At 38.2% G+C, this 16,415-nt stretch overlaps 1 protein-coding gene across 2 annotated transcripts in view; it reads left to right on the forward strand.

Moving 5' to 3' along the window:
- Positions 1 to 16,415, forward strand: part of LOC126299800 (TBC1 domain family member 19) — a 166,287-nt gene that overhangs the window by 51,509 nt on the left and 98,363 nt on the right. For both annotated transcript variants that reach the window (XM_049991675.1, XM_049991676.1), the window contains exon 6: positions 14,114 to 14,234. In XM_049991675.1, the coding sequence (XP_049847632.1) occupies positions 14,114 to 14,234 (121 nt within the window). The remainder of the gene's footprint in view (positions 1 to 14,113; positions 14,235 to 16,415) is intronic.

Genomic DNA, 16,415 nt, shown 5'->3' on the forward strand with positions numbered 1-16,415 from the left:
TTGCTTTTATTACACAGCCAAAGAACCAGAGGCCTTAGAATTTGACATAATATTCAGTATAATACATTTATCTGTTCCTGGGGGAAAAGTCTCTTAATAGTCACACTGACAGGCAGATAGACAACAAAGTGATCCTGTAAGGTTTCCATTTTTAATGATTGAAGTATGGAACCATAAAAAGTAAGTGAACTGTTTATTATTTCAAAAGTAATCACATCTGTTAATAAGTTTATCCCACTGTGAGACAAGCCAGTCAGTGCCTTCATAGAAAGATGTTTGTGGTTGCCTGTGGAACCATGATTGTACTCAGGTGTGCTAAAGCAGTGGCCAAGAATATCTTTCTTTAGGGCTCCAGAAATATGGAAATCATATGATGATTACTTTTGAAATAATAAACTGTGTACTTACATTTTTTTCCATCTGTCTCATTTTTCATTTGATGATTACTTTTGAAATAATAAACTGAGTACTTACGTCTTTCAATCTGTCTCATTTTCATTTGATGGTCCCTTATAAAATCATAACTTATAATAACTGCTTAACATTTTTTGTGAATAACTTGAGTCATTCCACATCCCATTAAAGTTCACACACACACACACACACACACACACACACACACACACACACACACACACACAAGAAATCTAAAACCAAGATGTTTCTCAGTTCTAAGATTTTTTAAAAACTGATAAAGTAAATTACAGTAGCAGAAATGTGTCTGGCATATCACTGGAATAAAAATTATTACTTATCCACTCTTTACGACTCTAAACCTTCCAGTCCAACAGCCTAATTTGATGCCTAGACATTGCATATGTTTGTTAAAGTTTTATCAGGCCTTGGTTGATTGTCAGAGTAAAATGTATTTGTTTAAAATGTGGCTTATGGTGATTCAATTATAACTGGGTATGTGGGAATGTTAGCCAAGTTGGTTTCATATTTTTACCCTGGGAAGAAAAACACCAAAATGTAATTATTTCAAAGTGACCCATAACATCTGCAACAGACAATTAAATTTATTCAATAGTTTGTACAGTACTATGTACCCAAACACAGCACAAATAGTGACTTTCGCCCCAGCAACTTCACATAATTAGGTGAAACTCAAAGCAAAAACATAACTCTTTACCCAGTAACAAATGCTCTCTCTGTTCTTGATGCATACTTAGGATAACAAAACATAGTGTAATAAGTATGCATACTCCTCAGTGAAAATCAGTTAGACCTAGAATAATTAATGACTCCAGAACAAATATTTTTAGGAATAGTTTACAGGAGATGACCTGGGATGAAATTTATAACAAGCCAAATGCCAACATAAAATTTAATTTATTTGTTGATAAATTCATATCATTATGTGCCAATAGCTTTCCATGAAAGCTAATCAGAGACAACATTAAACAGCCAGGTAAAAAGTGATGGGTCACTAGGGGGATTAAAGTGTCTTGTGAAAGAAAAGGGAAGTGTATCAGTTGACAAGAAGAAATAGAGATCCTGCAGTAGTTGTTCACTACAAAAACTACTCAAAATTGCTAAGAAACATTATTGTAAATCCAGGAACATGCACATTATGTTAGAAATTAGTAATTCTAACAACAGGCTTAAGGCTGTGTGGAATGTAGTGAAAGAAGAGAGAGAACGACCAGACACAGAATGGGATAAAATTGCTATTGAACTAAATAGAAGAACTATAAATGATGAGTCAAAGGTAATAAATATATTTAATAATAATTTTTAAATATGGTAGAAAGTATAGGGACAAACAATTCAAGGGAAAAATCACATATGTTGAAAAAGCAGATTTCATAAAATTCAATGAAATATATGCATAACCAGCTTATCCTGAAATTAAGACAATTGTACATTCTCTCAAAAATAGAAGCTCATCTGGTTGTGATGGTGCTTTTAATAGAGTTCTAAAGATTTGTTCCCATGCATTAATCCCTGAATTACCTGAAAATGTAATACTTCACTATCACAAGTCATTTTTCCAGAGACATTGTCAAACCCGTCCAGGACTTTTATGAAGGTGGTGTATTCTAGAGTATCTCACCTGAGTAACAATAATATCCTCAGCAAATCACAGTGTGAATTTCAGAAGAGTTGTTCTACTGGAAATGTTATTTACAGGTTCACTATCAAAATTTTAGTATCATTAAATAATAAAATATCCACAGCAAATCACAGTGTGGATTTCAGAAGAGCTGTTCTACTCAAAATGTCATTTACATGTTCATTATCAAATTTTCAGTAACATTAAATAATTAAATAGTGCCAGTCGTCATTTTCTGCAAATATCTAAGCCATTTGACTGTGTAAATGACAGTATTCTCCTACATAAATTGTAGTTTTATTGGGTTGATGGTATAGCCAACCAGTAAATAATGTCATATCTAATCAAAAGAATGCATAGTGTTGTACTTAGTAACTCAACCAGTATAGTCTGGGGACATTATTCTGACTTGGGAGAAATTTCATACAGTGTTTCCCAAGCCTCAATCTTAGATCCCCTATTGCTCCTCATATATGTAAATGATCTTCTGCATGATATACAACAATTGGAATTAATTCTTTTTGCAGATGAAACTAGTACTGTAATGAATGCATACATACAAAAACAGAAGAAATAGTAAACAGTGTTCATAAAAGTATAATTGGCTGGTTTTCTGTGAATAGTCTCACCCTCATTTTAAAAGGACACAACACATTCACTTCTGCATATCAAGGAGTACTATACTAGTGATAAATATAACATGTGATGAGGAAATAATAAATAGGATGAAAACTCTGAAATTCCCATGTATTCCCACTGATGAATATTTAAATTGCATGAAGCACATTTGAAAACTCTAAAAGAACTTTTTTTTTATTTTGGACTGAGAATAATTGCAAATCTTGGAGAGAGACAAATCAATAAGTTGACATATTTTGAATTTCAATAATGAATAATGTTCTTAGGTAACTCATCTTTGATAAAGTAAGTCTTCATCACTCAAAAACGTGCTCTAAGAGTAATGTATGGTTCACATCTACGATCATCTTGTAAAGATATGATTAAGGACTTGGGCATTCTAACTACTGCTTCACAGCAAATTTCAGAATTTTCCATGCTGGTGACAAGCATTCTTCCCATAGCGTGCAGTGTATCACCCGCACCACAAAGTAAAGTGAAAATCTGACAGTAACCAGCTTTATGGTTCATATGTTGGAACATAGTATTGCTGCATAAGTAATTTTAAACACAGTTTAAATTGACAATTAACATCTTGGGGCCTTATACATTGGTTTTAGTATAAGACATTATAACAAACACTTGAGTGTGAAACAGGTACCAGAATCTCAAAAACACCTTATTAAAGAGAGTCTAAAAATCACAGGATCAACGCTTTCAACAGATGTTAAACAATGAGCATATTAATGATAGTGTTCCATCCAATTATTGGCATCACAAATGCACTACTTTTGATGCGTCAGAGAAGATAAGACACAATATTATGTTCTACCTGGCTTAATCAGTTGTCATTGTATGTTGAAATAGCAGTGATGACATGCAACAGAAATGATGTTAAATCATAGATAGAAATTACAAGTCGACCACATCCTTCAGCATGAAAAAGTGCGGACAGTGACGCAATCTTGAGATGACACCACAATGGCAGCAGCCTCCACTGTCAAACAAGAATACCAACTGACAGTCTATGAGTAACTCTCAACTGTACAACACTCAATAACAGATTATGCAGAGGGAAAACAAGTCATGAGCTCATCCCATACAAGAAGATGCTGCTTCATAGCAGTTTCATCACTCAGGACCTGCAATGGTAAAAAACGATACATAATGCAGCACTCACTGGTTTGCTGGTACCACACAGAGGCTATGAAGTGTGTCACACCTTGCATGTACTCATACACAAATGGCACAGCTGACCACAAGAAAATGTACAAGTTCCTACTAGTCAATGCCTATGACACCACTGGCAGCATCAATGATAATAGAAAAACCACCATCCTGCCAGCTGTCAAAACAAAGCAACAGGCAAGTGGTGATTCCTTTATGAACAACTACTGTCAAACAACAGGGAATGTCAGCACTGTGGTTATTCACAGTCAGGCTACTAACACTAAAGGATCCCAACAACTGTATGTAAATGACAAACAGTAGCATCACACATACCCGGGAACTGCAGATCTGATGTAAGCATCTTTCCACCAATGCAGAAGCAACAGATAAAGACTCTGGCATACAGATTGCTTGCTGACTAGCATTTCATCTATAACTGCTGAAAGTGAATGTAAAGCTACAGTAGACTTAAGTTTTTGTCATCTATTATAATGGGCTTTCATATTATCCAATGTATCTGAGCCTATATTAGGTGCCTATTTACTACACCAGCACAGACTGAAGATCAAATTATGTGTAGCATGGCTTAGGATAGTGACTGAAATATTACTGGCAATTAGTCAGGGCTTCCAGAAGTGTAAATCCACAGCAGACATCAAGTATGAGCATGGACATCACAAATTTTGTCACCTCATTCATACTATTATGTACAATCCAGAAGAAGCTGTACACACTCAACATGATAGCTCAAGCTCCAGAATATACTCTACAATTTTTTTCGTAGTTAAAGAATAACTGTCCATTTGAAATCTGAGATAAAAATGATAAATGTAGAGAAAAGAAACTAGGAAAAGCAAAATACTCCTCCTCAAAAACCAATTGATGGTACCAGAGTGCAATCTCCAAGCAATTTGGAGATTTTATCACTGCATAGTAGTACCAAGCACAACAAGTGGCACCACATTGAGACTATGCCATCTGTTTCCCAGAAGCCACCCGCAGCATCACTTGATGGGGTGAAGACACATTCCTGTTACCTGCCGTTGACCTACCAATGCAGCACCAAATCCAATGAGTGTGGTCAACAAGCTGCACATAACAGTGATGTGTATTGCTCCGTCACCTCGCCAGGACAGATTTTGAGCTCCACAACAGGCAGTGCCAGTTCATAAAAGGGCCAGATTTTGAGCTCACTACGAGTTCCCCTACATTTCATGGAGCTCCGCTGTAGCACAGGGTGTACACTCCTTAGTGGACATTATGTGTCTCTGTTCATGACAAGCAGCTAAATCAATGTCTCTCTGTTACTAGACACAGTCTCTTCTTGTACTGTGTGTGAGTTAATGTTGTGTTTATGTTTACAAGCTGTAAATAAATCTGGTTCTGGCTCAGCATTTCTTTATACTTGTTGTTTTTTGTGGTTAGTGTACCTCATTGGAGTTACCACTTTGTGGGAACATTAGCCATAATAAATAACATGCATGTAGAACTGCTAAACAATAACTGCATTTATTTACTGCTTGTAAATATACACACAACATTAACTCTTACACTCTACAAGAACTGAATGTGTCTGATACCATGGAGAGACTGATTTAGCAGCTCATGATGAATAGTGACGTGGTGTATCCACGAAGGCATCTACACAATACTCAAGCACTGTATATTGAGTTTTTGAAATCTTGTTTTGGATTATTTCCCATACAAAGTTTACAAGAAGAATTTAAAGTCATAGTGCAATAGCCATTGACAGTTTCTTTATAGACCACATTACCATTTGTAGTTTAGATGTAAAAATTGTAGAAAATGGTTTAGCTGATTATGAGTACAAGGCAGTAAAAATGAGACGTGTTGTTCAATTAAGTTATGACTATGAAAGAATACTCCATAGTAAATTCATAACCAAAAATTTGGTCACAATGGTAGAAGGAATTTATAAAGAAAAAGTCTGGAGAGAAATTTGCCAAGCAGACAGTGTAGATAAATAATTTTAGTCTTTCTTGAATAACAGTGAAATAAAATAAATTGCTACTCTCCAGATAGAGGAGGCACTGAGCAGTGGACAGGCATATTAAGTGCTTTTAAAAGTAGACTAAAGATACAGAAAAACATGCAAACATATTCATACAAGCACAACTCTCACATAAACAGCCACTGTCATCTCTGGGTGCTAAGGCCCACCTGTGGTGAACAGCGATCCCAAGTGGTGTGGGTCATGGGGCGGTACATAGAGTGGGGAGAGGAGACATAGCAGTGTAGAGATGGGGGAAAATGCTGTAGTCTGCCTGTGCATTTTTCAAGTACTTGGGGGTGGGGACAAGATAGGGAGCACAGGGTGGCTGTCCTGGGGATGGGGGGAGGGGAGAGAAGATGACAGGAGTATGCAGCTGAACTGGGGTGTATCAGGTATAAATGAGACTGGATTGGGAGCAGAGACGGAGATGCCATGGGTGTAGACAGGGCCTAGTGAAGGTTGAGGACAAAGGAGTTATGAGAATGAAGAATATGTTGTACAGAGACTTTTCACATGCTTAATTAAAAAATCATGTGTATTGAAAGAATTTGGGTCACACATCCTGTGAAATAGTTGTTGAAGTTATGCACACTGTCTTTGGAAGTAAGCTCAGTAACTGTTGGGTCTCATCCTCATAACTCTGTGATTCAGCTGTCTCTTGACCACAGTTTGGCAGTGGCCATTCACACAGACAGATGGGTTGTTAGTGGTCATTTTCAGATAAAGTGCTGCAGTAAGTAAGTTAGTAAACCAGAAGGCTGCTTTTACAGGCAGCCCTGCCTTTGACAGTGTAGAACATGCTGCTGCCTCTCATAAAAAAAAGCAAAGTAAATGTGTTGTGTGCAAAAATATATCTCTGAAAGAATAAAGTAAACACTTTTGAAGTGTTGTTAAATGAGAGATAAATAAAAGGAGAGAGGAAAAACTTCAGAGACTTCAGTGCAGCTGTGGAAAAAATAAAACAGTGAGGTCTCGGTAACCAAACTGAATGGGTGCTTCCTCACATTGGAAGGATTCATTGTGTCTGCTAATATGCTGTTTGCATGGTCACCAGATATGAATACCAAATGCAAAGGGGTCCAAAAAATGTAGACACTCTTTGATAGTTAATAGCTTTGGAACAAAATGAGTTATTGTTGAAATTTTGCATGGTAGTGTAGTCCATTGTTTTCTCAACAGATCATGATGTGGATTTTCCAGCATATGACAGTGCAGCTATTAACGAAGTAAGTTTGTTGATTTAGCAATGCAAGGCCATATTAAAGTGGTATTGGAAGTAGAAAAACATGATGGAGGTACAATCACAATGGCATAATGTGTACGGAACTCAGCTACCAACTTCTACAACAATTTCTCATATTTTAGATAGATTTGAAGTGAACAATACCGTTCAAGAAGTGTGTAAGGAACGGTCGGGGCAAACAAGACATCAGCAAGTCCAGCTTCCAGTGCTGTTGTGTTGCAACATTTTACTAGGTCACCAGTCTGTGAAACAGGGCACATTTGAAAGCAGGGTGAGCTGACCAAGCTTATGATGAAATCTGAAATGCTATGAACGAGGATGACCCAGATTGAAGGATGGAGTAGTGCATGTGGTTTGTGATGAACAGTTTGCAAGGGTGGTTATCTGTTCTCTTGAGGTGCAATTCAAACTGAACAGTACTGTAGCAGCAGCCACTGAGCCAAAACAGTGTGCAGCAGACCCCCCACCAGCAGCTGTAGCTCTCTGATGAACACTAAATTAATTTAGTCTTTGATATATTTTCCAGTGCTTGTGCAAAGAAGAGAACTACACGTGTGTATTTTACTGTGTAGGCTAGTGGTTAGAAAATTAATTGTGGTTTTTGTTTTTGCACAAGTCTAGTGATATCCTCATGTAGGGCAGCTTCCTAGTGTAAATTTTCCCTTCACCAGACTGCCACATCACCCATCATGTGACTCAGTTGAGTAAGTGACTGTTGACTACAGGCTCCATATTCAGTGTAGCAGCAGCCGCCAAGCCGAGAGAATGTGCAGCAGCACCTCCAGCAGCAGCAGCAGCAGTTGTCTGATAAACAGTAAATTAATTTAGTCTTTGTTTTTTTCAAGTGCTTCTGCAACAAAGTGAACTCAAATGTATGTATTGTACTGTGTAGACTCGTGGTTGGAAAATTAATCGTAGTTTTTGTTCTCGTGTAAGTCATGTGATTATCGTTATATGGAGTAGCTTCCCAGTGTAAATTTTCCTATTGCCAGAAGCTCTGTCATACCACTAAGTTTTAATTTCGTGCTAGTAGACAGAATACTGTTTAGATCAGTGCATTCTAGTTTGAATATTCATCTTGTGAAGTGACTTTTTGAGAAATAGGATTTCTAACAACAAGTACCTGTAAATACATCAACTTCAGTAGAGAAATTTATTTCTGTGTAATAGCATATGGACTCCGAATACAGTAAGAAATCTACACAGCAATTTTTAGTATTGTTTTATTCTCCTTTGGTATATTGTGTATATATTTCAAACTCAATAGAGCCATTTGAGACCTTATATCTATTTTGTACACAGTATGATATGGCTAGGGACTGTGTTTGTTGTGAGTGGGCAAAAGGAGAGTTGGCTGCTGTCCATAATCAGCTGGAAGCTGTGTTGGCTACCTTTGACAAGCTTTTAGGTAATGCTCAAAGTTGCGGTGATGGGAATCCCCTGGTGACCTGGACGTTGCTACGGCTTCTGATACACAACATTTGAGCGGTCTGTCCTCACTCCAGAGTGGGTGGCAGACAGTGGTGGGTTTTTGTTTCATTGGGCAGAAGGTGAAAGAGGGAGCAGGCCGTGCAGCTGGCTGCCTATGTCTTAGCAACAGGTACGAGGTGCTACCCAGTGTTGATGATAACTATGAGTTAGTGCAGGATGCTTCTCCTGTTGGGCCTGTTGTCAATTCTCCTGATCAGCCCGGACAAGTATAGAGGGTGGGCATGCTTGTCATTGGGAGTTCCAATGTTAGGCGGGTGATGGAGTCCCTGGGGGAGATAGCAGGCAAGATGGGAAAGAATTCCAGTGTGCATTCGGTATGTTTGCTGGGAGGTCTCATCCACGATGTGGAGAATGTGCTACCAGTGGCTATCGAGTGCACTGGGTGCAACCGACTGCACATAGTGGCACATGTCAGCACAAATGATGTCTGCCCCTTGGGTTCTGAGACCATCCTCGACTCCTGTCAGCGACTGGCTGATTTGGTTAAGGCAACTAGCACACGGGGTGCAGGCTGAGCTGTCTATCTGTAACATCATACCCAGAGTTGATTGTGGTCCTCTTGTTTGGAGCAGAGTCTAAACCAGAGGCTCAGATGACTCCGTGAGAGTATTGGATGTAAATTTCTTGACCTCCACTATTGGGTGCAGAATTGTTGGCTTCCCAGTAATAGGCCAGGCATGCACTACACACAGGAAGTGGCTACTAGGGTAGCAGAGTACATTGGCATGCACTTGGGGCTTTTTTAGGATAGAGAACCCCCCGCCCCTTGGGTTCAAAGAAGATTTGCCTGTTAAATCAGCCATAGTGACCACAGAGAGTCTTGGTCCTCGCAGATCAGAGACAGAAAAGGTTAATATGATTTTAGTAAACTGCAGGAGCATCCAAGGAAAGGTCAAGAATTATTATCACTTACTGAAGGTTATAAAGCACAGATAGTATTGGGAGTGGAAAGCTGGTTGAAGCCAGACATCAATGACAAGGAAATCCTAAGTTCAGATTGGGATGTTTATCGTAAGGACAGGTTAGTCACGAATGGTGACAGCTTGTTTATTGCAGTAAAAAATTCGATAAAATCCAGCAAAGTTATCATGGATATCAAATGTGAATTAATCTGGGTAGAATTGAGTATCAAAGGACAGTCAAAAATGGTGATTGGATGCTTTTATAGACCACCTGGGTCAGGATCTGTAGTTGTAGAGTGCTTCAGCCAGAATTTGCAGAGTATCGTTACTAGTAACTCCTGATCATGAAGTTATAATAGGGGGTGACTTCAGTTTGCCAGGTATGAATTGGGAGTGTTATGCCATCAGAACTGCTGCCAGAGACAGGGAATCATTTGGCATTGTGCTGGATGTCTTGTCCAAAAATTACCTTGAACAGATGGTTAGAGAACCAACTTGTGAGGGAAACGTCTTAGATATCGTGGAAACAAACAGACCTGAACTTATTGAATCAGTCAACATAGAGGAAGGTATCAGTGATCATAAGACTGTGACTGCATTTATGCCCATGGGTTCTACAAGTAACGTTAAGAAAGGTAGTAAAATATATTTGCTCAACAAGGGTGACAGGATACAAATTTCAGAATATCTCAGTGGTTAGCATCAAATATTCTGTGATGAGAACAAAGGTGTGGAGAACAAATGGAAAAATTTCAAAGGCCTTGTTCAATATTCCCTAGAAAAGTATGTTCTGATAGATGGGAAAGATCCACTGTGGTTTAATAGCCATGTTATAAAAGCACTATGTAAATGAAGAGTGCTTCATTTCAGATTCAAGAGAAGTCAAAACTTAGCTGACAAACAAAAGCCGAGTATGAGCATAAGGAGAGCAATGATTTTAAAAGTAAGACATTGTCAATCAACCTGAGTTAAAACCATTAAGAGATTTTGGTCATATGTAAAATCAGTAAGTGGGTCAAAATCATCTGTTCATTCTCTTAGAGATCACACCAGCACCGAAATAGAAGATAATAGGGAGAAGGCCGAAATACTGAATTCGGCCTTCTGAATTTGTTTCACCACGGAAGATCGTAACACTGTCCCTCCTTTCAATCATTGTATGAACATCAAAATGGCAGATATTGAGATAGCCGATTGTGGAAGTGAGAAGCAGCTACAGTCACTTAGTAGTGGAAAGGTGTCAGGACCAGATGAGATATCTATAAAATTCTATAAAGATTATGTGAAAGAACTTGCTCCCCTTCTAGGAGTAATTTATTGTAGATCACCTGAGCAGTGAAAGGTATCTAATGATTGGAAAAAAGTACAGATCACTCCCGTTTTGTTTTTAAGGAAGGCCTTAAGACAGATCCACACATTATAGACCTATATTGTTAATGTCAATCTGTTGTAGAATTATGAATCATGTTCTATCCTCAATAATTATGACATTTTTGGAAAATGAACATCTTCTCTACAAAAACCAACATGGATTTTTCAAACAGCTCACTCTGTTCCTCCATGAGATCCACAGCACAGTGGACAACGAAACTCAGGATGATGCCGTGTTCCTTGATTTCAGCAAGGCATTTGACACCATCTTGCATTGCTGTTTAATAAAAAACATGTGATCTTACAGAGTATCGGAGCAGACTTGCGATTGGGTTCAAGATTTCCTTGCAGATAGAACTCAACATGTTGCTCTTAACAGAACAAGATTGACTGATGCTCTTTAAGGCTATTCGGAGATGATGCAGTTGTGTATACCAATGTAGCAATGCCAGAAGGTAGTAAGAATTTGCAGAACGACTTGCAGAGAATTGATGAATGTTGCAGGCTCTGCCAGTTGACCCTGAAAGTAAATAAATGTAACATATTGTGCAATTGTGCATACATAGGAAAAGAAATCCACTTCTGTACAGCTACACTGTTGATGACAAACAGCTGGAGAGAGCATCTAGGCATAACTATCCATAGTGACCTTAAGTGTAATGATCACATAAAACTGATTGTGAGGAAAGCAGATACCAGACTCAGATTCATTGGTAGAATCTTAAAGAAATGTAACTCATTCATGAAAGAAGTGGCCGGTAAGGTGCTTGTTCCGCTGGTTCTTCAGTATTGTTCATCTCTCTAAGATCCTTATCAGGTACGACTGAAAGAGGAGATAGAGAAGATCCAATGAAGTGCAGCACGTTTCATCACGAAATCATTTAGCATATGTTACAAGACAAGGATTGTGCATCATGGAGAGGTTTATTATTGAAATTTTGGGACAGCACTTTTCATGAGGAGTCAGATGACGTATTACTTCCCCTCACATACATCTCACTTACTGACCACAAGGAGAAAGTTTGAAAAATTAGAGCTAATACAGTCATTCTTCCCACACACTATTTGTGATTGGATCAAATAGTGGTACCAAAAGTACTCTCTGCCACACACCATTAGGTGGCTTGTAGAGTATGATGTAGATGTAGATGTAAACTGCCACAACTGTGTGTTCTGAGCTCTTGAAAATCCTCACATTCTAATGGACAAACATGTTAATCTACTGGGTGTTAATGCATGTTGTGATCAGTCATCATGCAGTTTGATTGTCCCATTTTGCTTTGAAGTACTGTGACTAGTGAGGTGTATCTTCATATGCTGCAAGCATCCATTTTGCCTGCGATTTTAGAGGTGTTTGCAAATGAAAGTTTTTAGCTACTACCAGCTGGTGCTCCGCTTCTCTACCACAGAGACATAAGAGCCTACTTAGATGAAAATGTATGTGGGCAATGGATAGGTCAAAGAGGAGCTGTTAAGAACCCACCATGGTCTCTGGACCTTACACCTCTTCATTTCTACCTATGGGGGACCTAGAAAAATGAAGTTTATCAACAGAAGCTATGAGAAACCATCAAAGCATCCTATGTGGCTTTCGCATCGGCAACAGTGACATCCGTAGTTCGATCTACAGTTCAGCAGTGTTGACATTGTTTGGCTGCTAATGGAGGGTCATTTTGAGCACACAAAATAAATTTACCCCAGTGCAAGAATTAAAATGGTATGTCAGTTTGTTCCATTAATATTGACTATCAAAGAGTTTCTACAGTTTTCTGGAACCCTCTGTATATAGCCTCTCAGGAGATTATAAAAACCATTACATGACTAAAATCAAGTAATTCTAGTATGACAGCCATTCTCACAGATTACTAAAATCATATGGCAGCTTGATAGAACAACTCTCTATTTTTAATTAAAGGGGGCTTCATTGCTGATATAATGTAAACCTTTGTTAGACTTCTTGTCTCTTATTCCATGTTCCTCTGGCAGACAGGGTTGATGTGGGAACAGGACATCATCTTCCCACACAGGACTGCTGGGTTACAGGTGAGAGCATGGGGCATTAACCATTATGGTGTGGACTGCAAGTATTGTACTCTTTGGAGTATGGGAGTATGAAGTTTGTTCCATCATCTAATTGTGGCGTGCTGCCATCTCAGGGCTTCTGGATCGATATCTGCTAGGTCATAGAGCCAATGTGTCAATGTGGATTTCAGCATTCCAGTTATTATGCACATTGACTCATTTACTTATTCAACTATTTTGTAGGTGTGCCATTTGAGGTTATTTCTAGCTATTGCAAGGTACTAAAGGTTTTAATAAATTTAAACAAAAAATCTGAATCCAACAAAACATACATTACCCAGTGTTGGACTGGTTTTAAAAAAAATCCTTTTCTTTTTGTGAGAAGGCACTTATGTCACTATAAAGAAATGAATGTGTATCTTGGGACTTGCAGCAAAACAATAACTTAAATGCTGTGCTCACATATAAGTAAAGTTATCACTATATTCCATTTGAAACAGAAACAGTTTAGAGTGAGAGAGTCCACTTCTGAATAAATCATCAAAATAGTTTTATACCTTTGAATACTCATTAAAAATAAATTATACTCATCTCATGTGGACAAATCAGTAATTTCAAATTACTAACTAACCCCAAAAAAATTCTGCTCTCCCTGGTAAGTTGAAAATCTAATAATAATTTTGGGGCAAAGGTATCTGAGATCAGATGTGACGCTGTTCCCACACTGATTGAATATTTTGTCATTTGAGGATGAAATATGACATTTCTACAAAGAACTTTCTTGGATCGCAGACAAAAAAGTGCAGATTACAGGATAACTCATCCTTTTCATAGCAAATCTAGAAATAATGGTAAAATATAAATTGTTGTATATTGTTTGTAATGCAGAAACCACAAGTTTGTTTGTATAGTGTAAATCTGACAATTGGTTATATGTTTTCAAAGGAAAATAAGTTGAGCAAACTTTTAAATAACTATTCATAACGAATAAGAAGAAATGAGAAACACATTTATTATTTCAAACAAAGGAAGTGTCCCTGAACTAGTGCACTAAATTTAGAATGAGATATTAAGATAGTCTGAGCAACATACAAAATACCAATACATTTAGAGCCCTTTCTACAGTAATTGTTCTTTGTTAATAATATCAATTTAACAACATTTTCTCTGATTTATCTTCATGGTGCCAAATGCTTACTTATAGAAATATTTTGGGACTTTCCTAGAGAATGTTGTACCAAGAAATATCCAGAGGTGAGCCTCTACTGGGAGTGAATCCATACATGGGGTCCACAACAAGCAACTTCCCAACATTAGAAGTAGAACGTACAGTGCTGGGTGAGAAAGGTATACTAAATAGCTTCCATCTCAGTTTATCTTCATCTCTTCATAGAAATGGGAAAACACAAGTTGAGATTTAGGTGCATGCTACAAATAACTGTTAAAAAGAGATGTTATTACAAATAGGTTGGAATTTAGTTATCAACTCACCATATGCTTGAGGCATTAAATTATTGGTGTGCACATAATAAAGACTTAGAACGTCCTTGACCTTTGTTGTCCTGTTGCCTTCAGTTGCATGTAGTATTAAGCGGATAATTTTCAGGTTATGCCTATCTGTATACCACTAAGAAAAATAATAATGCCATAAGTGTTTAACCTTTATTTCTTGAAAGGCATCATCAGTGGCAAGGTTTAGAGACCATTTTGCTATATCCACTGGAGTACTGCTGAAGTTTGAGAGAACAGTTATGTTTGTATTCTCAGTGTTGTGCTAGTGAAATTTCAAAAGGGTGCAAGCAGATGAACATATTTAAAACCAGCAAAGCAAACATACATGTAGATCAGCATGCACGAGCCTTGCCACTCATGATACCTTTTAAAAAATAAAAACATAATATAGGTTGTCCATAAATGTTTACCCTGAAAACAAAGCAATGTAACTTTTCATTAGATAAGGTAAATGAAACTTCTTTTATACTATACGTGCCTCTACTCACTATGTTTTGACCTCCACATAAATGCTTAATGCAGGTAATACACTTAAACATTTAAATCACTGCAACACATGCACCCCTGCACCCTGGTAACACACAAAATATCGAGCCATAAACATGAAATGTAGCCTCATCAGGAAAACACATATGCTTCAAGAAATCATTGTCCTCTCAAATGGTTCAGCATGTCGATTGTAAACTGTTCATGTTTTGGGCGATCATCTGTTTGTAATGCCTGAACAATTTGGATATTGTATTCATGCAGTGTAAGATTTTTGTGAACCACTTTATGCACTGTACTCTCTGGCACTTGAAACTCCTGCAAAGCATGTCTGATCAATTTCTGTTGTGTCCTCGTGAATGTGGTTTGAACTACCAGCACAGTCTCCTCCAGAACATATCATCTGCTGCTGCATGTTTGTTCTCAACTAACCCTATTGCTAAAAAAGTTTCCATTCATTTTATGATTAATTTGACATCAGATGCTTTCTTCCAATAAAGGGACACAAATGTTTTCTGCTCAGTAACCAGTGATCAGTGATTTGGTTTCTGTTAGCCACACATCACATTGAGCTTTCTCCTTGGGGGAAAGTCATTTTTGTAATTCACCAAAGCCTTTCCATTACCATATTTATTGGCTGGGATTTGAATTCAATGAGTAATAGTGTGGCTTAGCTTTGGTGTTATAAGACTGTGCAAAATATAGGGACAAAATAGATAAACTAACATAACATATTACAAACTGGGTGGAAATGAATGGAAGCACAGGAGTGTGTTGCCAGAGGTCTCCCAGTCATCAACAGAAAGCTGGATGTCATATTGTAAGAGGTCATTGTGATTATAGTGCTAGATGGGACTAGCCCCACAACATGAGGCAGTTGAAGGAATAAGGAAAGACAGTGTGTGTCAATCAGTGAGCAGTTACAGTGCACCATAGGTGCGTTTTTCGTTATAACATGGCCCAAAGACAACATCTGGATGACTTCACAGGGGGAAGAATCATTGGGGAACTGGAGGAAGGACAAAGTGTGGCAAGTGTAGTCCCGGAGTTTGCCATTGTTCACAGCACTGTTTCATGTACATAGCAAGCACGCCAAACCACAGTCACTGTTGCCTAAAGGAGAGGAGGTGGTCAGCTACAGCAGCAGGTGACTACTACATTGTGCAAGAAGCAAGAAGGAACTCACATCAAACAGAGGGTAATTCCAACCACATTTAACAGGGCTGCAAGGCATGCTATCTCCTGCTCCCCCAGTGGAATGGCAACTGTGTAAGGGTGGTCTCTTTGCCCGACAATCAGTACATTGTGTTATGTTGAGAGCTGCACATTGGTGGCACCATGAGTGAAGATAACAAAAGCAATGAAGAGTGGGATCATTTGCTCTTCTAGGATGAGAGTAGATTCAGAGGTGCATTTAGCCCAGACTTGATTTTTACAGATGACAAAGTGCGAACAGTGCAGTAAGAGTAGCTCTAGCAGACAAATATTCAGTGGATCGACTGACCTGCCACTCCTCTGACTTAGATCTTG

This window comes from Schistocerca gregaria, chromosome 1 (genome assembly GCF_023897955.1).
Source record: "Schistocerca gregaria isolate iqSchGreg1 chromosome 1, iqSchGreg1.2, whole genome shotgun sequence".
Lineage (NCBI taxonomy): Eukaryota > Metazoa > Arthropoda > Insecta > Orthoptera > Acrididae > Schistocerca > Schistocerca gregaria.